The sequence below is a fragment of the Astatotilapia calliptera genome, chromosome 17 (genome assembly GCF_964374335.1).
Source record: "Astatotilapia calliptera chromosome 17, fAstCal68.1, whole genome shotgun sequence".
In the NCBI taxonomy this organism is placed as follows: Eukaryota; Metazoa; Chordata; class Actinopteri; order Cichliformes; family Cichlidae; genus Astatotilapia; species Astatotilapia calliptera.
Genome location: NC_137438.1, coordinates 2,398,543 through 2,423,558, shown reverse-complemented (window position 1 = coordinate 2,423,558; position 25,016 = coordinate 2,398,543). Strand labels below are relative to the sequence as shown.

Here is a 25,016-nt window from a genome sequence, read left to right as displayed (position 1 = left end):
ACCTGAAGTTCAGTTCACCTGACACTCGGACCTGCAGCCACCTCGAGGCTCTCCTCCTCCTGCCTCCCCTTTCTCTCATCCACCTGCTGGCCTCTGTGGGAGCTCCGCCATAGCCACCACCAAACAACTGAGTTATTTTTCACATCGGCCAGCATCTGGCCAATCCACCACCTCTCATTGTTTATACCGTTACAAAAACCCCCCCGAAAAATCACGGCCAATGATCACTCCAGCCATGATCGTGCCATCAGTTAACCCTTTGCACAACAGCTGTGGCACGCGTGCCCAGGGTTGCCGACCCCTGGTCTACTTTATTTTACAGTGAAGTAACATGTTCAGAAAAGGTAAGTAACAAAAAAAAAGAAAAAACAACATCAGGAAGGATGGTTCAAACAAAGCCGGAATCCAAAAAGCAGGCTATAAGAAGCAAGAACAGGTAAGAGGAAAACTGACTTTAGATTTCAAAGTTACCCTGTAAAACTAAATCATTTCAGAACAACAGCTGTGAAATACCTTTCAGACAGGATTCCAGTATAGTGACTGTGCTTATTGATGTTGTAAGGACAGCTGACAGATCTATCCTTCTTGTACTGCTTGGCTGAAGTGCAGTGTTTGATACAGGAGACCATACGACCCTGAGTCTATAGCACTGGGTTGAAATATATCGGGGACAGCTGTGTAATGGTTTATGTCATTTTTGACCAGTCAGAAAGTTTTGGTTTCTATTCATGAGCACAGCCTTCCTTACTCTAACTTGTGGACTCCATCAGCTGTCTACACTAGGACTTACATCTGGGCCACAGAGAAGTGGCATTTCTTTCAGCTATGCTGTTTATCAGTGTTGGGAAAGTAACTTTTAAAATGTACTCCACTACAGATTACAGATTACATGCCCCAACATGTATTTTGTAGCGTATTCCGTTACGTTACTCAATGAGAGTAACGTATTCTGAATACTTTGGATTACTTAATATATTATCATGCTTTTTACAACTACATTAATGTACTATTGCTGTGTGATTCATTACTGAAGGTTACTCTCCACACCAACACCAGCTAGATGTTTAAATCTTAATATAAATGAGTAACAGTAGGTGGACATTAGGTAAGGCTGCACTTTTTGCAGTGATCTCGTACACTATTCGGCCCGTATATAAAACAGGTCCGCGGCTCCGAATCGTAGTAAAGGGACCTCTGACTGATACGTCGGGTACGTAGCTGAAAACTAGCTTTACTTTGTTGTCTGGGTCAACTTTGCTAGCGAGAGACAGAGAGAGGCGTTGAAAGGCTGCTGCAACGGGACTTATTCGTTCGGAGGAAAACACGAACACAGAGTGCAGTCGAGTCTTAATAGCTTACTTACAGCTGGGCTCGTCAGGCTCTCTGTTTGGCTGCAGTGGTTATTATTATATTTACATGCTTCCAGCTCCTGTTTCTGCTCCGTGACAGCTCGTACTTTTCCTTTTTCTCCCTCCCTCGCTCACAGACACATCACGGGTACGGCAGTTCATTCTCCCTGCAGCACGGACTACACTGCCCATCAGGCTGCATTGTTTAGGGCGTAGGTGTCAAACTCTGGCCTAATTACATTTGGCCCGCGAAGCCACTCCAAATTACTATTAGAGCTGGCCTACTGGTATTATACAGCTAATATATATATTGTTTAGTATTAAGCTTTGCTTGTTCCATATTCAGTTTTTCAGCAAAACGTGTTTGAGTCCATAAGAAAAGATTCATTCATAAATCTGGAGGATTAAATATATTTCAATAAATATTCATGTTAGCCCGCGACTTTGTTCCAGTTTTGAATTTTGGCCCACTGTGTATATGTGTTTGACACCCCTGGTTTAGGGCGATGCCTGTAACACCCTGCTATTGCCTTCATATTTAATCATTTAAAAATGTATTTCTTCACGTCATTATGAGACGTGAGATTGAGGCACGGGCATTTCAGCCTCTTAATGCGTTTTTGTTTGGGTTTCCACCGGCGTGGAATTACCAAACATAGAGAGGGCACAGCCTAACATATGAAACAGGAAAAGACCGCCGTGTAATCCATTTATTTCAACAAAGTAACTGTATGCTGAATACCACCTTTTTAAACTGTAACTGTAACGGAATACAGTTACTCATATTTTGTATTTTAAATACGTAACGGTACATGTATTCCATTACTCCCCAACACTGCTGATGAGACACATCTGCATCTCACAGTAACGACTCAACAAACCTCTCCAATGTTAAAACCAATATCAAGAGAAATCACTGGTCTAGGATGCAGCAAAGCTCAAGTCCTCCCTTAGTCCTTAATCCATCCCACGATAAATCAGTTGTGGCAAACCTGCGTGTGATATTTGATTTTAGTAGTCACCCAGTCCTGCTGCTAATATCTGAGGATTATTGCAAAGATATGACCAACACTGAGTTTTAGTGATACTCGGACTATGTTTGATGCTTGTATTTCTGGTCAGTTCGATTATTGTAATGGTGTCTTATCAAGTATCAGTAAGAAATCAATTAGTGCTGTCAAACGATTAATCAGAGTTACTGTGATTAATTTTTATTAATCACGATTAAATTCATTTTTATTCTATGTTAATTGCATTTCATTGTGCATGAGCAAACAGACTCAAGAAAAAAGGGAATATATACGCACTTTTATTGAACATATTGAACATTCATGTTAACAAAAAACTGTAAACATTTATCCACATTGATGTGGCCCTGTTACTAAGACTAACTTGCTGTCATTGTCCGAGAGGAGAGCTGGCCGCTTCTTATGTTGCCTGCAACTGAGAACAGTCTCTCGCACAGAACGGGGGTTACAGGAGTGTCCAGATATTTGCAAGCGAGCAGTGTCAGCTTATCATGACCTCCTGAATGAGCTGAGCACCACTCCAAGGGACAGTCCTGCACACTAATGATCGGCTCTGCTCTGTACAAGTGCATGATTCTGTCAGGCAGAAACTCAACATCGAATCCTGAGCCCATCTGTAAAAGACTCATTTTCTTGGGTGACCCATCTTCACAAATCTGTTGAGGTGGGGACTGATCAAGCAGCGTTCTTCCAAGTGTGGTCTACACCCTCTCTCGGTCACTCTTGGGGAGGCACTTCAAGTCCTTGAAATGAAGAACCAAAGCTACGTAAAGCGTTCAACGACGATATTAACAGGTCTGCAGTTTGTTGCAATCCACTTGGCAATTGTGTCAATCGATTTGTCCGAGGTAGACTTACTGAGTCTTCGTGAGTGGTTTGTCGCAAGTTGGGCGAAGCATTAGCCAAGGTGCTAGCAGCATCCCCAAATAATGTATGCTTCATTTCACTAGCTGGGCCCACGTCCTCATTTTAGGATTTGAAAAGGGTGACTGAGGGTGGGGCACGTAAACGAGAATGAACACCTTGCAGAACTGGGGGAACCTATATAGATGACAGCCAGAAGGAGCGTGTTTGGAGGCGTGGTGCTGCTCCTGAAATTCCCGTACATAATCTCCAAATTTTGTGAGTGTGAAGGTAACTCTTCTTGGACAAACTGCCTGAAATGCTTTTACAGGGACATTTCAGGGATTTTGAATCATTCTGCGCTGCAGATGGATTAATTGTGTCAAAAATTTTAATTAGATCTGCGTTAACAGATTCATTTTGACAGACCTAAAATCAATACATAGTCTTTAAAACGTTCAAAATATAGCATCAAACCTTTGTGCAAAAAACAAGAAAAGTGAACATATACAGACCAGTCCTAATGGACCTTTGCCTGTTCTCCAGAATACACACTGGAACTGTTGTCCTCATTTAAATGTTCGATCTTTCCTGGAAGTTTTTATCTTATACATTTGTTCATGGCCTTTATGTCTTATTGCTAATTTTATTCTTTAAAGTTTTATTTTTATGGTAATTTCAATGTATTCTTCACTACAGAGCCACAGAACAGTGTCTTATTTTTACTTTTCATTTTTGAGGTTGCACTTCAATCTTGTACGGCCTATTTTTAAATTGATATGATGTGGAAATGCATGCACATCTACAGCAAAAGTGGGGCAGGAGCTGTGCCAAAAACCATATCAACACATGAAAAAACCAACAATTCTGTGTGATGACAGCATGATGAAGAGCAGCTATGCTTGAAAAGCTCCACACCACCAATATGCAACAAACAGGTAAAATTGGAGTTCTGCAGAGTGCAAGCTGTTGATTTTTTCCATCTATTTTAATTGATATGCAAATTGTTTTTATAATATATTCCTGCACTTTTTTTAAGGTCTATTGTTTGTTTATTGTGTGTTTGGGAAGCACTTTGTAATGCTGGTTTGAGAAGTGCTATACAGCTATTTGGGCTGTTTTGGGGCTGTATTGTTTTAACATCACTTTCATTCAAGTGTTTCTAAATACATTTTTTCAAAGACACTCTCTGTGTCAGACATCAGAAACCAGCACCGGTGTTGGATAGCTGTCTTTCTAACGCTTAAACATATTTCCAAACAATAGATGATGAAGCTCTTCACCTTCTCTTGTGCCAGACATTTGAATTTGATTGTATATCTGTCTTTTAAACTAGTGTCAATTTCCTGGTTCAGTTTATTACTTCGTACAAAGACAAATCCAGAAAGTTTAAAGCTGCAGGGTGCAAGGACAGCTGTGACTGGCACATGTGCTCAGACACTGATTTAGGGAGTGCTTTATTTGCTCTAATATTGCACGATCATTTAATTGTGGATAATGATGTTGGAGATTAACATTTGTTTAATTGTTCAGTCCTGCAAGAAAGGATATTAGTTAAACAGGAGCCAAAACTTAGCAAATACTCAACAAGAAAGCCAACAACATGATATTAACCTGGTAAAGATGAATCTGCCGAGCAGCCCCTATTAACACTTATTTTTAGATAGTTTATCACATCTGGACTGTGGAAACTGGCCCGTTGGCATTCGTTGCACAGTATGTTTCATTTTTACTGTTTTTATATATTGACAGAAGATTTTTCAAAACAAAGTCTGATTCTGAATAATATAAACTCACCAACGACGTGTATAACTCGTTATCGCTGTGATATCGTTGTGCATCACGCTTAGCAGGAAGTCCCACAGATATCTGTCTGTCTCCACAGTGGGACAGATGGAAGGCAGGTTTTATTGCACACATTTCTCCATCTGAATTGATATAAGTAAAGTTATATATACCTGGGTTATCAATAACTCAATAAAATGAGTGTGGATGGATTAAAGAAGATTCAAACTGTTATTCTGATGCTTTGAAACAATTTATTTAGTGCAGCAGAGCATCACTCTGACAAAAAAGGGAATGTAATCATAGATTGGATGTAACTTTGAATCATACGTGAACACTCTGGAGGAGCCTCAAACAACCAGACAAAAAAAACAGCAGCAGGAAAGTTGTCCAACCAGAGAAGGGAGGGTCACATAAAACAACTGCACAGGTTTCACTCCATCATCCATTCCCCAAGTGAGCGCTATTACTGCCTTCCTCCAAAATGTGCATGGCCATCATACCAACTTTCTCTCACAAACAACGTTTGTCCATGCATCTAAACTGTACGTCTATCCATCCATTTATCCCCAAGGCAGTAAAATCTGCTTGTTTGCTGAGATGCCGAAAATTCACACCTCAAGGCCTGCGTCAATTACACACACACAAAACACACACACACACACACACACACACACACACACACACACACACACACACACACCTGGCAGGTCTCCGTCTCCCTGATGTTTTACCGTTTTTAATAAAAGCGTCTGCCATCACAGGGAGAGATAGAAGACGCACGCGTGTGTGTGTGCGTGTTGTGTGTGTGTGTGTGTGTGTGTGTGTGTGTGTGTGTGTGTGTGTGTGTGTGTGTGTGTGTGTGTGTGTCTTTAAGTGTGCAGACTTTGCAGCAGAGGAAGGCTTTTGGGATGAGGAACGATGGATAGTCAGACAAACAGAAAGACGCAGAGCAAGCAGTGAAAGTAGTGATGGAGGAAAAAGGGAAAGGATGCTGCCAGATACGTGAGGAGCCAAGACAGGCACTGGGGGAGGACATCAGTGGACAGGCAGAGGGAAGGCATCAAACACAGGATTAGTGACAGATGACGTTCAAGTCCCCTGTTTCTACTCTGCTTTGCTTTTCTGACACGCCAGCCCTTATTGTCCAATCACCGCGGAGCGCCAGAACTGATTCCGTCTCACCTCAGAAAGACAGATTCATGTCATACATCCTGAGACTAACAGGGAGTCAGATCCTTTTAGTACTGGGCTCTGATACAGTCAGAGGGTAAAGCCCTCTTTCACTAAAGGCACGTCACACTTAACCTCAGTAAAATATTCCAGAGCTGCATGTTTTTATGACTGCAGGATAAGATCCAGCAGCTTCATGCACCATTTTAAACACATTTCTCCCATATTCAATCTGACGTTTTGGTTTTTTTATATATGGTCTTTTTATTAGGAAGCTTTTGTTCTAGACTAGAATTTAACTTTAGGATCTGCAGGTTTGATGAAAGCTTCACTGCCCAACCCAAGCTCACATTTAACAAAAGGTTGGTTTAGCATGCCAGCGAGCCCATTACAGTCTGTCAGTATATGTTATGGATGGCACATAGAGTGCCGCTTCCTGTGTTTTTATTTAAACTTCAATATTTCAGATCATCATATAAATTTTAATTTTAGATAAGCTGGGGAAAGACAAAATGCAGTTTTGTAAATGATGATTTCTTTTATTAGGGTAAGAGAGTTAAAGCCACATCTCCACTGAAGGAACTTTCCTAAAGAGCTGGTCTGGGGTCAAACTCGCTGTTTTAATTATTTGAAACCATTCCTGCTTCAGGGGGTTGATCGGTTCATTCAGGAACTTTGGGAATGGAGCTTCTATCACTTAGCCCTCATCTGTTTGTTGTGTAGTCTGTGCTGACATTTGTAAATATTTGCTCATTTTGGACATTTTAAATTTGTTTTGCTGCTATTACAGTCAGAGCTGACTCAAAGCAGCAGACTTTAATCTGTCTCCAGTTCAAGTGTGATTGCATCCAGCACCGCTTTATACTTTATTACTCCCTTTTGGACTGAACTGGGACTGCTGGTTGTTCACAGGTCGCTGTGTCAGCTGGGGCAAACTTAAAATAAGTGAAATGAATTTAGGCCATATTTGGCTGGATCCTCGGGTCCAGGGTTGTTAAGGGCCACAATTTACTGAATAGGTTTTGTCATCCTGACACTTGACAACAAAAACCACTCGGGCTTCTCAGTGTGGAAACATAAGGACTCAAACTGGACATCACATCACTCAAACGAAAACACCTTCGAGGTTCCATAAATCATGATGGGTCACCTGGCGATTTGTTCATTTTAAAACTCCAGCTGGATTACAGCAAATTGTCACCTGAGGGTGTGGAAAAAAGCGAGGCCTTGATGTTTGGGACGTGAGGTGCAAAGATGAATTACCCCGAATGCCTTTTAATCGAGCACACCGAAGGTTGCCCTTCATTCATCCACTCATTCGCCTTCATGTATGTTGTCTAATCCAGAAACTTTCAAGGATTTTAAGCTTTTAAGATGCTGTGCGATGCATAACACACTGTAAACTATATATATGACATGTGGTTATATTCAGGAGTATGATCAACACATGTATGGTGTACAACAAAGGGAAAGCTTGAATTATAACGCTTACACAGCTGACAGAATATTTGAGTGAAACTTTTATCAGCTTGCTTCTGGGTGAATTGATCTTGGTGCCGTACTCTGATGAAGCCAACGTGCTGAAAAATGTCTGTTTCAGTGATAAATCTTTCCCTTCATTGCCGATTTCCGCCTTCCACAGTCACCAGCCCATTACATACATCTTATAAGTTGATGAAGCACCGCCATGATGCCATTTCCATTTTCACAGTACAATACAAAGCCATAAACAAAACCGCGTGAATCACAGTAAACAATCTCAGGGACGTGATAAATGTGGCTCTCAACATGTGCCACACGACTCCGCCGCCGACGCCAGTTAGTGTCAAGAAACACAACAATAACAAGTACGGGCCACAGAAAAATGCTCCGGGACGCTCCCCAGAGCCGGCAGTTCTAGACAATCCCTCCATCCCAGACTCTACCCCACTACCCACCCACAGATACACATGCACTACTCAGCAACACCCTCAATCTGCTGGGCTCGGCAGCGGGTGGGAACTGGGATGTGACAAATCAGCGGAGACCCTGACAGTCAACTTCATGCCCGGCGATAATGAGCTCCCGCCGGAGACGGCTCTCGCAGGGAGGGAACTAAGATGTGGAAAAACTTTAACGATGCGCTAATCGGCCGAAGCGGAGTACGTAAAGGATTTTTAAAAAAGGAACACAAAAAAGTTCTCTCCTTAGCGAGAAGGATGTGAAAATGTAAGAATGGGAGGATGAAGGGAGGAGGAGATGAGTGGTTTGAAGACACACAGATGGGCGGACAAACATAACCAGGATGAGGGGATGAGCACGGGAGTCTCTGCGGAGGCTGGGAGAGTGTTCTGGATGTGCAGCGGATGAGGACGAGCTGGATCAGAGCACATGGTTTGAGTGCTGCGTAAGCCTCCCTGGTGAACGCTGCGGTGTGTGCGTCTCTGTGTGCGTTTGTCTTCGAGAGCAGGTGGGTGAGTTGCTGTGTCGCTCGCCCACCTGTGCAGCTCGAGGAGATGAGGGACATCACATTCAAGTCTGATTTTGGGGACTGGGAGTGGAGTGAGTGGGCCTCTACTCAGCCATGTTAAGTCTCTGTGGCTGACAGCTTTCACAGTGGACTAACCGAACCAGACAGAAATAATGAGGCAAACCGGACAGCTTAGGTGAGAAACTGGGATTCACCCACCCGGAGGAGAGATTCAGCTGATGTTAAAATGTTTAGCTGTAATCAAAAATGAGAACTGCCCCGAGGAAATGATTTTCAGTGACCTGTGCTCTAAATATCAGTATGACGTTACTGCTCTTTTCTATTTATTTCTATCAACAAGTGCCTGATGGCTCACATTAAGGCACAGTGTGTGTTCTAAACAAGATGAAAAGGCTTTGTTTTAATATTAGTGCTGCTATGTAGGCTGCTAGTCTTACGTTCTGGCACCTTCCAATCAAGCACTGGTTGGAGGTTTGCGTAGGAGCCGGGAGCGAGGCTCCATTTCACTGCGAAAACCTGTTACAATGTGTTTGTGAGATGCCAGTAGACTGTTATCCCAAGCACCACTGCAGCCACCGATCGATACTTTTAACAATATCGACAGCGATAAAGGCGATTTGTTCTCGACCACTGTTAACAGGCCGTTTCATTTTTCTCCAAGTCTAATCCCTTCTCTGCAGGCTGGGATTTAACGGGAATACGCACGTACCCGGCACCACTTCACCTGTTTTCCAGCTTCGCCTTCAAAGAAAGCTCCATGAAATGTCAGGGGAAGGAAGGAGAAAGAATTCGTTTCCAGCTCCTCGTCGTGCCTCAATTGTTGCGTGTGACATTTTACACCCCCGCCCCTCCTCCCCCATTAACAAAGCCATTCTTTACTGTGCATTCATAATGAAGGGCAGTTTAACTTGCATTTAGAAGCGCTGGGGGAAGCACATTTGTCCCTTCCTGTTCCAAACAATAACCAATTACCAGAGAGTGTGAGGTGGGCTTCGGCTCCGTGGATGAGACGCCTCAGACAGCGGAAAAGCTGTCATGGGTGGGAGGCTGGGGGCTGGACGCAGGTGGGGGTGGGGGCTTTATGCCTCTAATTGGAGGCAGATTTCACGCTGATATTTCTGATGATGCTGCAGCATGAGGGACACAGAAAGACAGAAAAAGAGGGGCTAGGAAGGGAAATGGAGAAAAAGGAGGTGAACACGAGGGTGTGAAAATGAAAAGCACTGATAAAGAGAGACAAGCAGACAGAAGGGGAGAGGGGGAACTGGGATAACAGATGATGGAAACACTAAGAGGGGGAGAAGAAGACAACAGGCCTCACTGCTGTTTGTCTTGCAGGGATAATATTCCACCAAAGTCTAATTCTGTCCATAAAAGCTGTCGGACTTTTTTTTTTCCCTTTCCTCCCGCAACCTACCCCCCTCCCCTTCTTTCAGAGTGATAGTTGCCTTGGCAACCGTGGCAAATCTTCCTTTTCTCAAACAGATGTCCCATTTAGTTGGAAATTAGAATATGTAAAAAACCCATGAGACGCAAATTATTTCAAAGTTCTCCGGTGAAGAGAAGGAAACGAGGGGCGGGGGAGAGGAGAAGAAAGGAACAGAAAGAAACGAGGAAAAAAAGGACCAGAGTACCCCACCACTACCAGACACCTCCCCCCCCCTCCCCTTCTCGTAGCTCATCTTCTCTCCTGCGGACTCCCGCGCTTCAGCACATGAATCGTAGAGATTAGCCAGCTCATCCAGAGCTAGTGGCTTGTTCAGGGGAGGTGGATGGGCAGCGGCCTGGAAAGAGGGGTGGTAGGGTGCCTTCCTCTCCTTCATCCAGGATGGGGTTTGGGCAAACGGTAAGACCTGCCAGCGCGGCAGAAGGGACACACTGCAGCGCGGCTCACCGAGCTGCCCTGGAGGAAGTCCCTGCACACTGCAAAAAATATCCTGTTCTCAGGAAACCTCATTTAAGTTGGCATGCTGAGCCTTCAAATCCTACCAATATGTGTTCCTTGGTTTTGTTGCTAATAAACATGCACCTTAACAAGTTATTTAAGTCAGATTTCAAGAATCAATAATAATTTTGCAAATTCCTGCCATTTGGGTGAATTAATTGCTCTTGTTTCAGATGCAAATTAGTTCTTGGAAGAATACCCATTTCAACTGAGCATTTGATTAGATTTAAAGAAAGAAATTCACCCAAAACACTTTAATCACTTCAATAAAAAGAAACTGGCTGGGACTAGCGATTAACTGGCAAAATGCAAAGAACATCACGTCGTCCTGAGAAATTTCCAGCCCAGCTCTGAGGGAGATACTGGAACCGCTATTTTGCGCTGCCGTGCCACAACTGAACAGGCAGAAATTTGTCGCCGAACAGCAAGACCATCCACACCACAGACAGCAGTCTCAGTATGTAAACTCGCACCTGAGAGATGCCTCAAGGCAAAGCACAGTTCCTGTGTTGGTTGCTAAATTGCATTTTTAGGTAGAACTGTAACATTCTGTCTTTAAACGCGATCCCACAGTGTTCTGTGCTGTAGCAGTGAAATAAAACAAAGTGCTAATTTAGTAACAATTAAAAAGTTTCATTCCAGGAACCAGACAAATCAATGATCATTAAAGGAAACAGAAGAAAAATGACTATAATATCATTAATGCTTCATTTTCTTACCAAAGTTGAGGTTTTCCTTTGTGCAGCTTTATTAGCTTGACTTATGATATGTTTTAGTGTGACAGGACAGAATTCATCTAGGCAGTAAAACTAGTAGGTAGCAAGAAAACGTTTTACAAAATGTGATTTTCAGTACATGTCCAGCTTGTCCTCTTGCCTCTGCTGCCTTAATAATGGTGGTTAGCCTTTTCAGTCTACATGACTCTTCCAGCACATCTAATCCAGAATTTTTTTATCTCTCTCAGTGTTCTGTGTCATAATTATCGTCTTCCGGGGGGGTTGCCAAATTCCATGTTGTGCCAGTGCTCATCAGCCTGCTCGTTTGACAGCCTGATATCTTGATAGCCTGTGGATATTATTCCTGGTTCCTACCTAAACATGACAACGGGGTTACCATGAACCCCCTACTTACATGAAAAAACAACAGTTCAAAGCAGTTAGTTTATGCTGTTTTAAATTCTAGTAAACACAGTTTTAAAATCTATAGTTACAGAAAATTGTGATACAAACACTACAAGATAATAAACTGCAACCTTTGACAAGAGAATAACAATGCAAATTACAATTAAATAGTCCTAGCAGCGTGAGAGTATGCAAAGACGGGAATCTCAGCATTCCCTAAAAAGAAAATTGGTGAGAAAACGTGCCTCAATTTCAGCGCATCAACATGTTTGTCTTGCTTGCAACCCTCATTTTAATGCAAGTGGTTCACTCTGAGTTAATCTGCCTTTTTTCACAGTGAAGACGTTTGTTTTTGCAAAACTGCTGCAACAAATGAAACGGCATTTAGAAGACGGGGAAATGAGACTTCCCGGCGTGGACATTTCTTTCAGCGTCCACTGCGTCCCGTCGCCCGTGTCTCTGTGATCAAACCCTGAACATCGCCGCTCACAGATGAACTGCCGAGACAGAGAGGCAGGGAGTGCTGTGTATGTGTGTGTGTGTGTGTGTGTGTGTGTGTGTGTGTGTGTGTGTGTGTGTGTGTGTGCGTGTGTGTGTGTGTGGCGAGGCGAGGAGGAACATAAGGACAGAATCACTTTAATTTATTTTTTTCTCAACAATTGTGCGTGCCTTGAGCAGGGAAGGCATGTGTGAAATGGAGGGAAATGCCCCAGAGCATGCCATAACACAAATACACATACAAATGCTGACACACACCCGTGCACATAAGTCCTACCCCTGGAGGCCATTTAACAGGTAATTTAAAGAGAAATCCCTTGAGGGAAACGACACAGTAAATGTCCTCCCTTCTGCTCTTCTTCCCTCCATAACTGTTTATTCTGCTACGGGGCAGCACACAGCACTTAGGAAGGAGATAAAGATGAAATTGAAGAGGAACAGGAAGACAGAAAAGGGAATGGGTGGAGAAGGTGGTGGTGGGGAGTGACGAGTGTTAAAGTAGGCCATTTTTCCCCTTCTATCCGTTACCAACCCCCTTAAGTATCTGTTTATTAATGTTCAGTGTTCTTAGGCTACTTTATTTGGGTCCTTTGGGAACGTAAGTGCTATGGGGATGGTGGTGTGGGAGAAGGGATGGAGGAGGGGAGACGGATGGAGGAGAGAACAAGTCTCGGGGGAGCTCAAGAATCTCAGAGTGACTCCGATGTTAATTTAGTTGGGGCTCTGGTGAGGAGGCCTAGAAAAGCATGAACTCCCAACTGTATGTCTCGCCATCTTTTTATCTTTACAGGAGCACGCTGCTGCATGATACAACGCGTTGACTACAGACTGTGCATGCATTACATAGTATTCCACTGCATACGTAACATTTGGGTTTTTAATGGATTGCTTTCCTCCCAGCCGCTGATGTTTGTTCCTCTGAGTTCAATTATTGTTTACCATAAAGATATATAATAATACAATAATGTGAACATTTTACATCCAGAGTTTTAAAAAGTAACAAGACTCCCAAACCGTAATATTTTAGGCTAGGTGACAAATCGTCAACATGTTACGCTTTGGGCCACCACGAGATCGGAAAAATGAGGAAACATGAGAACCGTTTGGAATCAATCTACACATGTTCGTTCATTTGACTTAAATTGCTTTGGAAAACACTATCTAACGTCATTAAAGTGCTGGTTAGGGCTGGAATACATTCCTTGAACGCGTATTAATGCGGGACCGTCATCCTACTGGATTTCATCCATAACCCGGCTCGTAGCATAAGAATGCAGAAGGTCACCTTTCGCGCTCTTCAGGAACGCCGTGAGACGTGACAAATCGTCAGGATGTTACGCCTCGGGAGTGAGAACGGGCTGAAAATAAAGAACATTTTCAATATTTGTGACCGGCACACAGGCAAAGAAATGTCTTTCTCTGAAACTAACTTTGTTTTCCAAACTTCTTCAACCTTTTTAGCAAAAACTGCACACAAACACACAAAGCTACTGGTGTCCTGGTTTGCTCAGTGAAAGAGGGAATTAAGATTCACACAGGATTGAACCAGTAACCAGTTGTTACCTGCTGAAAGCCTTCAGCCAATCAAGCGCTATCCAGATGTGTAGACATTTACACATGAGTTGACATTTAAGAAAAAACCCTGAAACCAACGAAAACAACACATTCTGGAATAAAGCCTGTGCTCATATTAAATTTCGAGGCTTCATTCATTCTTAATTTTCCAGAGAAGATCTGCTTTTTGCTTTTTGCAGAATCCCAAGCTGAGAACCTTGAGTTAGATTTCCCCTTTTTTAACTAAAACGTAGCCGGTAGGTCAGCTTTACTGAAGTGGGTGTCATTATTGAAGCAAATCACAAGAGGTCACTTGCTAAGAAAGCAAATATGTTTTGTTCTATAAGTTTGTTCATACAGGAGTTAGACTTCATCACATTAATGTAGTTTATGTCTTCATTCAGAGATTCATTAGGATTCGTGGGTGCTATATTCTGATACTAATCAGATAACTTGTCTGGAATCCCAAACCCATCCATCTTCTTCCACTTTCTGTATGTAATCCAGGATTGCCTGGGACCTATCCCAGCTGTCGCAGGAAAATAAGAAGGCTCCACCCGGGACAGGTTGCCAGTCTGTCACAGGACTGACACAGCCACTCAACCACTGATGCTCATATTCACACGTATAACCAAAAATAACTGACTGGGAGAAAAACAGAAACAGGGCGAACATTCAACACAGAAAGGATTCAAACCTACAGCCTTCTTACCGTGCGGTGATGGTGCTAACCACTCTGCTGCCCTAGAAGCTCAAATAGTTGTAGCTTGAACACTTTATTTCCTGCGGCTGTGTAATGGCCCATCTTTTGGAAGTAAAGTGCACAGTGTCATTTGCTGTTAGAATAAACTGAGGACTCGATTGATCAATGTCTGGAATAAAGGATTAGATGTATTTAAACCTTTCTCTTTGCAACTCTCTTTCTTTGGAAAATGCTCATGGATGGATCCTGGTGGCGTAAAATCGGTAACCTCAGTAAACTCAAAGAAAGTCTCGTACTGATGGCTGTAAGCAACAAACTAACAACAGCTCCTGTTGTTGGTTTGTTGTCAAATCCAGACTGTATTCAGGTTATACTAATGATCACTGCTGGAAGCAGAAAAAAGTGTGTCAATCGTACAAAGTCTGATCTGGTCAGGTCAGGACCTTTTTATGGAAACCTGACGGTGACGGTTCACACAGGAAGCTGACGCACTGAAATAGTGCCAGATTAACAGGTAGGCTCGCATGTGTGAAAGGGGCTTGTGTGTTTCAGAGGTGAAAATATCTCCAACACTCCAGAACTGAGAGTGAGCTCTAAACCTCAGCGCCTTCGTGTCAGTACGTACTCTCTGAATTCAGCAGCGGTGTTTACGCCTCTGAAGCCAGAGTGCACATAAACATGTGTGAAGTGCTCACTAAGTGGAGCCATGCTACAACACAACACTGTAAAACGGATTTAGTTATGGATTAGCTGCTGACCTGTAATCAGGGCCTGCACGTTGTTTTCAAAGCATCCTGAAATGAAGTGAAACCAATGGCTGGCCGGGAGGCAGGGAATCAGTTTAAAACTGACTGATCTGCAAAATGGTCATCTACACAATTTGTACTCAATGGGCTAAAACTCACATCTCCACTGATGGTGTGTTTTCAAAAGTTGTCTGTTATTTCCCGTTTCCCTCCATCTGTCAAAACTTTCTCTGAAGTCTCTCCTCATCAGAACAAGAACAAAGCAAACTCTAAAAGCTTAAAGAAGAGAAACAAGGTCACAGTACCTTGATGCCATCTCCACCATCATTAGACTCATTATCACTAAAGGAGAAGCTCTGCACACTATTACTGTATTTTACCTCTTCGTTTTCCACCCCTCCCCCCTTCTCTCTTACTTTCACCAGGGCCGTGAAAACAAGCAAGTTAATTAAAGTCAGTGAGAGTCCCTTCCGTTTGCCGCTCATCAGTGAGGACAAGCCATCAAACACAACGCAGGTAGTCCATTTCTGTCAAATGAGGGAGCTTAGAAAGGGAAGATGGAGGAGGAGAGGGAGGAGGAAGATGAGATGGAGGGGGACAGGGAGGAGGAGGAGATGAAGAAAGAGGAAAACGGCCTCTCTTCATCTCTTTAGTTTTTGATGAGCTTTCTTAATTGGGCCACTATAGAAGGAGAAGTGAATCCTCAATAATTAAAAAATCTAATTAAGGAGTCTTTTGCATCTCCGTCCTTAATTATTCCACACGGAGCAGTGGGGAGCGATAAATTTCTGCCGTTTTCATTTAAAGAAGAAAACAGGGTCTCTCGCTTTCTCTCCCCTGTCACTCCGTGCAAATCCCCCATCAACAAACACACTACTTTGTCCCTCTCATGCCTTTGTGATTTCTGTGTGTCTGTGAATGAGCCGTCTCCTCCGCCTGTTATCCGCTCCTCAGAGACCGTCATTATATACGTTTAAAGAAATTGAACTTTTTTGGATCAACACTATAGGAACCTCCCCGGCCTCCTGCTCACGTGCTGCTTTCATTGCCCCAATATTTTAGAAAAAACTCAAAGACGTAAGGACAGACGGACAAAGACATTTAAGGTAGCTACTGTATATCTTAACTCTATAAAACGTTCGTTAGAATCTGAAATCAAGTCTCTAACCCCATTAGCTCCCAAGTTATAATTGCTGCCCTCTAAAATTCAATTATTCTAAGCATCTGTCAAACAGCCTGAAGCTAAACAGACACCCGTCAAGGTTTTACGTTCTTCTCTCGCATAGAAAATTGGAAAATAGGATATTAGATTTTGGTTCTCATGAAAAGACTCAACCCAACAATGACTGTATCCAGCTAACAGGGATGATGTATCACAGCCTTACAGTATATTCTTTTCTACTGCATTGTTGTCCAAAACCAATAAAAAGCACGTCACTGAGCTACAGTGTTGCATTCATAATGATGAGCATGTTGAAATAGGAGGGACTTTAGTAGGAACACATAAGTCTCGAGAGCCACGCTCAGGTAAAAGGAAACGGTGATTTTTAGCAGTTAGAAGTGTTTCTTCTGAGTCTCGTGTAATAAAAAATCACAGCCTTTATTTATCAGACTGAAATCACTCAAATGCTCAGGAGAGGAGACAGTCTGGCAATGTTATATTGAGACTTTGGTTTTACACGTATCTGTGTTTGTTTTATTACGTTTAGGCAGTGAACCACTGTGGTAGGTTAGGGAAAATGTGGTTTGAGGTAAAATGCAGAATTTCAAATTTGCCTTCATATGTTTGACCACAAGAGGACAAATACATGTTATGTATACAAGGGGTTGCCTGAAAAGATGACATCAGGAGATAATCTTGACCCTAACCCTGGTGGGAGCCTGTACTTCTACACGTTAATGACAAACCTCAAAACTAAGGACACTTTGGCTTTTACCTACTTCATGTCGCACCTGGCTAAACACACGTGTGTGTCTGTGTGTGTGCGTGTGTGCATCCATCTGAACAGCCAATCTTCAGGGGGTTGGTGGTTGATGGAATTTGTTTCAAATTCAAATTTTGCTGCTTTTATTATCTCTTGTTGAAAGGTTTTTCTGTTTTGTCAAAGGTAAGCAGCACACAGAGAAGCATGATTTTTTGCAGGACTACGATTATTGTTATTTAAACGTGACTTATTTTATGATTATAAACTGACTGAATTTGAGTTTAGAAAAGTCAGGAAACAGTGAAATCTCCATCATAAACAGCAAATCCCACACTGACATGGTTTCATCCAAATGCTGTTTATCCTGAACAGCAGCTGGAAACACACTAACTTTGTTTTTCTTTGAGTTCATTTAAAAAAACAAACAAATGAATAAAAACAAACATTATTGTTTACAATGACTTCCACAGTTAATCATAAACTCTTACATAGTCAGATTAATCACTGATTTCTTTAAGCACTGATATAAGTACATCCAGCTGTATCAACTGTTGATACTTCCTGGTGTCATGAGTAAAGCTGCAGTCACGAACAGATCAATCTGAATAAAACATAACCTGTGACAAACTTACACTGAACAAATGTGTCACGTGTGCAGATTACTTCAGCTGGAAAAACATTACACACATGATTGGCCACTGTTTAGGAAAATGTAACACAGAGAAAGGAGTGAATTATTGTGATAGATGCTTTTGTTGGAGATGTTTTCATTCCTGCTTCTATCAGACGTGACTTTCTACTCTATTGGCTACCGATATAAAAAAGTTGTGCAGAGCGAGAAGCGCATACTCGTGGCTGCATTTGTGCTGGTGGGGGAGCGGCTCCATAAATGTGCAAAGCTGCGTGTCCCGGCCATGCAGCTCATTATTAATAATGACTCAGATGTCATCTGCCGAGGTTGCCAGATTGGTGTCTGCTGCCTAGAATCTTAGTTGCTAAATTATGAGTAGAGAGTAGTTCTGAGATACCAAGCATCCAAGATCTGTGATACCAGCTGGTGAAACTATTATGTACTTTTCGTGTGAATATCGGATTTTTGGTGTTTTTAAAAGCAGGATTCAGTTCAATTAATAAAAAGTCCTCAGAATTCTTTGCTCGGAAAATTATTCCTAAATACAAAATGCACTCATCTAGGATTTTGTATATGAAAGAACACCTTTATCTCAAATACTGGCTTTTACGATTATCTCTAAGGGAAGCTCATACTGATGAAACACACAATTCGGCAACAGAAGAAAAACTACTGAAACAATAACATACTGGAACAACTAAAGAAGTCTCACCGCAGCATCGTTATGTCTTCTTTCCCATTTTTTAGAAAAGCTAGAATCTAACATTTTAGCCAATAAATCACAGCTGCGCACCATCGCAAGTATGAAATAATGTAATTTTAGTATTCAATTAATTATATACAGTGTAGCTAAAAGGGCAGCATCTTCCATTTACTCACAGTAACACAAATGTTGCAAAAACGCAATCCTTTTTCAATAAAGTAGCATTTCTTCGACAAACATCGCGAGTAAAAGGAAAACGTGGAGGACTATGATGACAATAGAAGTATAACACACATGACAACATCATTTGTATCAACACAACATGGACATGAAAATGAACACCTGACACTTAGCCAAATATGTGTCTGTGTGGCTTAAAGGGCAAACAGGGTGAAAGCTCCTGATTGGGGTCCAAGCATGTACAAGCTGTGAAATAGAATTTCCTTAACAATGACGGGTTTTTACTCGGGCATGGCCTCCCACGTTTAAATGACGACTGATTAGCAAATTAATTACAAAGGATTTGTTTTGTTCCTGCTTTTTATCCACCTGAGATAACAACCTAATTCACACCTCGGTACTATACTACAAAAACCAATGAGTATCATCATGGTCCAGATGATGATGATCATTAACATAATAATAATAATGACAATTTAAAGTAGAACACTTTTGCAATTGTTCATTTTCTGGCACTATCCCATGATTTCCTAACCATCTTTCCAGTGGAAACACTTTGGGAATCTGTGCCTTTCCTTCCTCTTTGGAAGCACATGATTAGCAGCATCTGTCTGATACTAACCCTCAGAACGCTTTTCATTCCTGTAGAAGCAGCAAGTGTGTACTTGGTTTTTTGGAGGACTGTATAAATCTATTGCTATCCACAAGCTAAACTAGCTCATTGATCAGATTGACTAATGATGGCCGAATCTGATTGAAGTTTCTCAACAATTAAGGGGCTAACGACGAATACCTTTGAAAGTCCCAATTAGCCACTCTGGCAGTAGAGTAATGGGTTTCCTGCTTAAATAATAATATACTAGGTAGAGAAAATTACAGCTTTTAACATTAGTATGAGCCCACTTATAATTATAGCTTAGCATGAATTATGACCTGGTTCTGTCTGCATTTGAGCAATTGTTACCATAATTGGACTTAGACAAATCTATGCACATTTATTTCCTACTTATTATCTAATACATAGAAAATAAATGAATGCAGTGAATAAACAATCTATATATACAGGAAACCAAAACAGTCACAACAAATAAATCAATACTTGATTTTTAAACATGTGTTACTTTTTTTTCTTTTCTGAATAGCCGTGAGCAATTTTTAAATCCACTGCGTGTTCATGAACAGTACACTCAAAAGTTAGGCTGATATGAGCCACATGCATACTTAAAGCCTGTAAGAGTCAAAGTTGGGATAATCAGCTTGATATTACAATACCAAAAATAATAATAATATTTCAGCCTATTGTTCTCCAAGTGGTCTAACAGGGTAATACTGAAGTATCTGACCTCAGCTCTGTTTAAAGGTGACAGAAAACCTAGCCGGTGACAGCAGACTGGGTTTAATAAAAAATGCTTTCAGACATGAATTTATAAGCACGTAGCAGTAAAGCAGTAAAGACACAGAGTTCAGACTAAGGTTTGAACTCATAATTAGGTCATGTATGTGGCTATGTTAACCTCTGTCTCTCTTCCACAACATGTCTTTATCCTGTCTTCCTTCTCTCATCCTAATCACAATCTCTGTACCTCATCACCCAAACTTTCCCACTATTCATCTTTTCATAAGAAATAATATTAATGTGTGATTAGGCTGCATCGTGTACAATATAATCCTTTAGTATTGTAGTGGTGCTATGAACAGCTGGTGTCTGCACCAGCGCTCATATTAACCCCTCAGAATGTGAAACAGGTAAAGAGACTCAGAGCAGAGAGTTACTTCACATTCAGATTGGCACAGGAAATCTGTGAGGACGAAATCAGGCTGAGTGGTGATGAGGAAGAGACGCAGAAAATCAACTTCCACTAACATCAGCGAGTCACATTTACTCTGACAGCAGCCATACCCTTCATGCACACAAACGTAGATACTGTAGATCGATCTTTATTCACTTTTTTTTTTTTTAAACTTGTTTTGGTGCTTGTCAGCCTGTGAAAAAGGGGACAGAGGCGGTTCAGTTCTTCCACCATAATATTCAACATTCTACTCTAAGACTGAGACATGCACATGAGTACTCCTGCTCTGTCCCATCAGCTCTCAGACAGAGCATCTTTCTGCAATATGTTTGTGACAAATGGCTTGTAAAGTCACATTAGCATCAGAAGTGGGGAAACGGAGCAATGCCCCTGCATCTGTCTGATTTTTCAATACATGAAGAGATAAATTAAGAAGCTTTTGGAAGTAAGAAGGATTTAATATCAGCTGGGATAGTAAAAGGTTGCATGTGCATCTGTTTGTGTATACGACAGAGTGTGCGAGGAGCAGTAGGGGCCTGCTAGGAAGCACACAGCTTCACAATACCTCTTAGTAGGAGAGGATGAAGTAGGAGTGAGGGACCCCAGGAAGGAAGGAGTTAACGGCCCGTGAAGCCAGATGGATGGAGGAATGGAGGAGGAAGAAGACACACCAAGTGATGAAAATGGGAGGCATAACGAACGTTATAGGTGACAGAAAGAAATGAAGAAGTCAAGCCAGTCACTGCTCAGGAAATGATGAAGGAAAGAACAGAGTCACTGTTTCTGCTCTTTCATTTTCCCCTCTTCTCTTTTTGGTCTGAGATAAAGACGGTCCCAATTAAAATTCAATTACATTAAAATAAAAACAAATAAAAAAACCAAAACAAGTTACACTAGCATGGTTTCGCTTAAAGAAGAGCGTTACTGGTTACTGCAAATGAATATAAAGCTGCTCTAAGGTGTCGTATGATAAATGATTTGTTTCCTAATGGCAGAGGTCTCGTCTAGGATCATAATTCTGCAATCCATAAAGTATGAAGGCTCACTGAACATGTTCATGTGAAGAAAATCAAATGAAACAAAAGTCATGGCCATCAGATTCACTTGATCTCAACCAGGCTAAAAACATTTTGGACTGAAAGAGCTCTCCACCACTATCTGGAGCCTTTTCCAACTGACACAAGGCAAGAGGCAAGGTATACCCTGGGCAGGTCACCAGTCCACCACATGGCTAACACATCTACAGCCAATTCCTTAGAGTTTGTCTTTAGACTCTGGGAGGAAGTCTCTGGGAGTACCCAGAGCAAACTTGTCAGGCACGGGGAGAACACGCCCCACAGAAAAAGCCCAGGCCGGGTCGGACGTAGGAACCCAGAAGCTTGTTGCTTTGAAGTGACAGGTCTGACCACACCATCACTGGACATTTTATAACTAATATGTGAAGCTTGTTAGTGAAATTTTGACTTGTTTCTGTTCTCTGTGTGAGCCTGTCCTTTTGTGAGCTCCATGTACATTTAGTTTGGAGGTAGTAACGTCAGTGCTTGTGGTGGAGGGTGTGAGGTGGTGGGGGTGGGGGGATCAACAGGCCATACAGCGTGGCACTGGTATCACTATGGTAACACAGGTCATAGTGATAGCACCATCCTGCTACACTGTAAAATCCTAAAAAGTTAACAATAATGATTTTTTTAAGTTGAGTAGGTTACGCTGGTGTTTTAGAAAACGTTACAGTTTAAGAATGCATATTGCAATCAACTAAGAAAACACAATCAGCTCTTTATACAAAGTAGTTACTGCCACTGTATCTGGACAAAATGTGAGGAGCAGTGAAATAATGTGCCGCAGCATTCAAAAGTGCCAAGAGCCACATCTACGAATTCCTTTCAAAGAGGAGATTGAGAGATTAGAAAGGTGAGAAAGAAATACAAGGACGAGTGGTTCTTTAATTTTCCCAAATCAAGAGGTAAGGGTGGAAACAGGCGTGCAGAAGGTGAAGAAAGGGAGGAGAAGAGGGAAGAGAGAATTGGTGTTAAACAGAAAAAAAAGAGCGGAGGATTAAAGAGAAAGAATAATGAAAGGATGCTCAAAGGTAATCAGGGTAGACATTAAGAAGGAAGGTGGTGAGAGGGGAGCAAACAGAAGAAGGGGAGAACATGCAGAGCCTCCAGCTGGAGCCCCTCTGTGCTGCAGGAACACACCCTGGGGCTTACACACACACACACACACACACACACACACACACACACACACACACGCACACACACACAAGTATGTAGTCCAAGACAAGCGAGAGGACATGAGGGTGCATAAACCCATGACCAGACATTCACACATTCGCACAGACACTCATCACATCATGTGGCCATTAAACCAGCGAGGGCCAGCTGATGAATCCGAATAAATCTCTTCCTAAATCTGCACACCGCTCTTCCTTTGTCCCGCCGTTTCTGTCCACATCTCTCCCCAGATTCCTGCCCTCCGTAGGCGCTTTCACTTCTCCGTTCCCTATTGCCTTTTTCTTTCTTGACTTTTCCATCTATCTCTGCTCACCTCGGGCAGCTCTCTGCAGTGGCCCGAGCAATAAAGTCAGGGGAACCTGCTATCACAGCAAACCAATTACCCAGCACACACACACACACACACACACACACACACTAAAACAGTGTCCCTGGGAACCTGTCAGTAAAACACCTGATCATCATCATCAAGTATGTCAGCCCATCATCAAACCACTTACACACACACATGCATGTTATCACATCCTGGAAAACTGAAAGCAAATCCAGCAAAAGATAAATAAAGAAGAAGATAACTGATCAGTTTTAGTGATTCCAAAGGTCCCCCCAGACCTCAGGAACTTTCTTCTTCATAAGTATAAAATCTGGTAAAGAATCACACTGGAGGACGAGAACTGCAGTTCATAAAACTCTCTTTTAAATGTTGGGGGGGGGGGGGGGGGGGATTAGCTCATACTTTAGCATAGGTCGAAAAAGGACAAACATTGTTGATCACCATGTCAAAATACTCGCTGTACAGACTGGTAAAATATTAGCCATGTAAATGCCCATCAGCCCTGACAATGGATCAAAACAAGACGAGTGACTGACAATGAATTGCTGAGCTTGTTTGCAACAGAGGAATTTAAACTTGTTATGATGCTCGTCAGCACAGGGGTGCAGTGGGTAGCGGTGTTAGCGATGGTTTCTCATTTGGCCTGCATGGGTTGCTCTGGGTCCTGCCACACAGTCTAAAACACACATGCTAGGCTTCTTAGTGATTCTAAATTGGTTGTCTCTGTGTTAGTGATGGCAGCTGGGATAAGCTCTGCCCTCTGCAACAGTGAATTGGTTAAGCAATTAAAAGAATGAAGATATAAACTTTCTCGTGTAATATGTCGCCTCAGCAATCCAACTGGTGCAAAAACACTCTTTAAAGCTTTATCAGAAAGCTACCCAGAATTATGTGTTTTTGTGATTTTTTTCAAGGAAAATAAAAACAAAATTCGGTTTCAGGTTTGAGCCCAACTCATGGACAGATGCATTTGCTTCAAGACAAAGGGCAAGAAAGGAACTGCTGAACCACTAACAGTCCCATTTCTCTCATTCATTGTGTAACATGTACAGTGCATTTATTTATTTGAATGCTACCTGGCCTGAGGTTTGCGCCAAGATTATACGTGAAGAAAAGTAGAAACAGCCAAACTCAAGACTGAGTGTTGACCCATTCAGACCCTTACAATATACATGGGATTCATTTTTTATTCACAGTAAATTAAAGGATATTTCCAGTACTGACTGGGTTTTTTGACTCTCCACTTGCTAGAAGAATATGCTAGTAGAGAATGAAAAGGGATATTAAGAACTTTCCTACCTTGAAGAAAGTAGACTCATAATTCAAGTGGATGCTGTGATGAAAATTGGATGTGTTATTGAGCATAGCCAGTGCAATGTGCATGTGGAAACCGCTACACCATGGAGTCAACCTCCACATGTCAGATTGCATCACATTATAAATCTTCAACAATCTGTTATATTTGACTACGTTTGAAGTTACCACTGCATGACTCGTGTCAGCAGATTTATATGTTTCTATAAGAAAACCAAAGAGTCAATCCTTTGTTAAGAAAATACTCCACATACTGTACGCGCAGCCCTAGTTCTAATATGCAGAAAGAGTCACTCACCAGGGGGAGCCATAGATTCTGAAGCCCCGCACGGTGACCTCAGAGTCCTGCAGGTAGATGCAGTTGGTCAGCAGTGACTGGACGTTCTCGTAATTCTCTGGCTTGAGCTTGGAGGCTGAAGGGAAGTAGTAGAAGTCCTGCTTGATGAGGTCTGCCATAAACTCCTGGTCAAAGGTCAGCTCATGATTTCCAGCAATTACTATCTTGATGTCGTAGGGGAGGGTACCTGAGAGGGTAAGTGGAGTAGTGAAAGTTATGGACAGGGAAGAGGGGAAAAGAGAAAAGAAATGAAATTTGAATGCAAAAGTGGTAAGAAGGATGGAAAATGAAAGAAAGGAGAAAAGAATGAATGGGGAGTGTGATCAGGAGGCCCAATTCCATAAGGAAAA

The 25,016-nt window shown here is 42.1% G+C and overlaps 1 protein-coding gene across 1 annotated transcript in view; it reads right to left on the bottom strand.

Moving 5' to 3' along the window:
- Nucleotides 1-25,016, bottom strand: part of mpped1 (metallophosphoesterase domain containing 1) — a 93,594-nt gene that overhangs the window by 32,947 nt on the left and 35,631 nt on the right. The window contains exon 4 of the mRNA XM_026146499.2: nt 24,628-24,853. Within this exon, the coding sequence (XP_026002284.1) occupies nt 24,628-24,853 (226 nt within the window). The remainder of the gene's footprint in view (nt 1-24,627; nt 24,854-25,016) is intronic.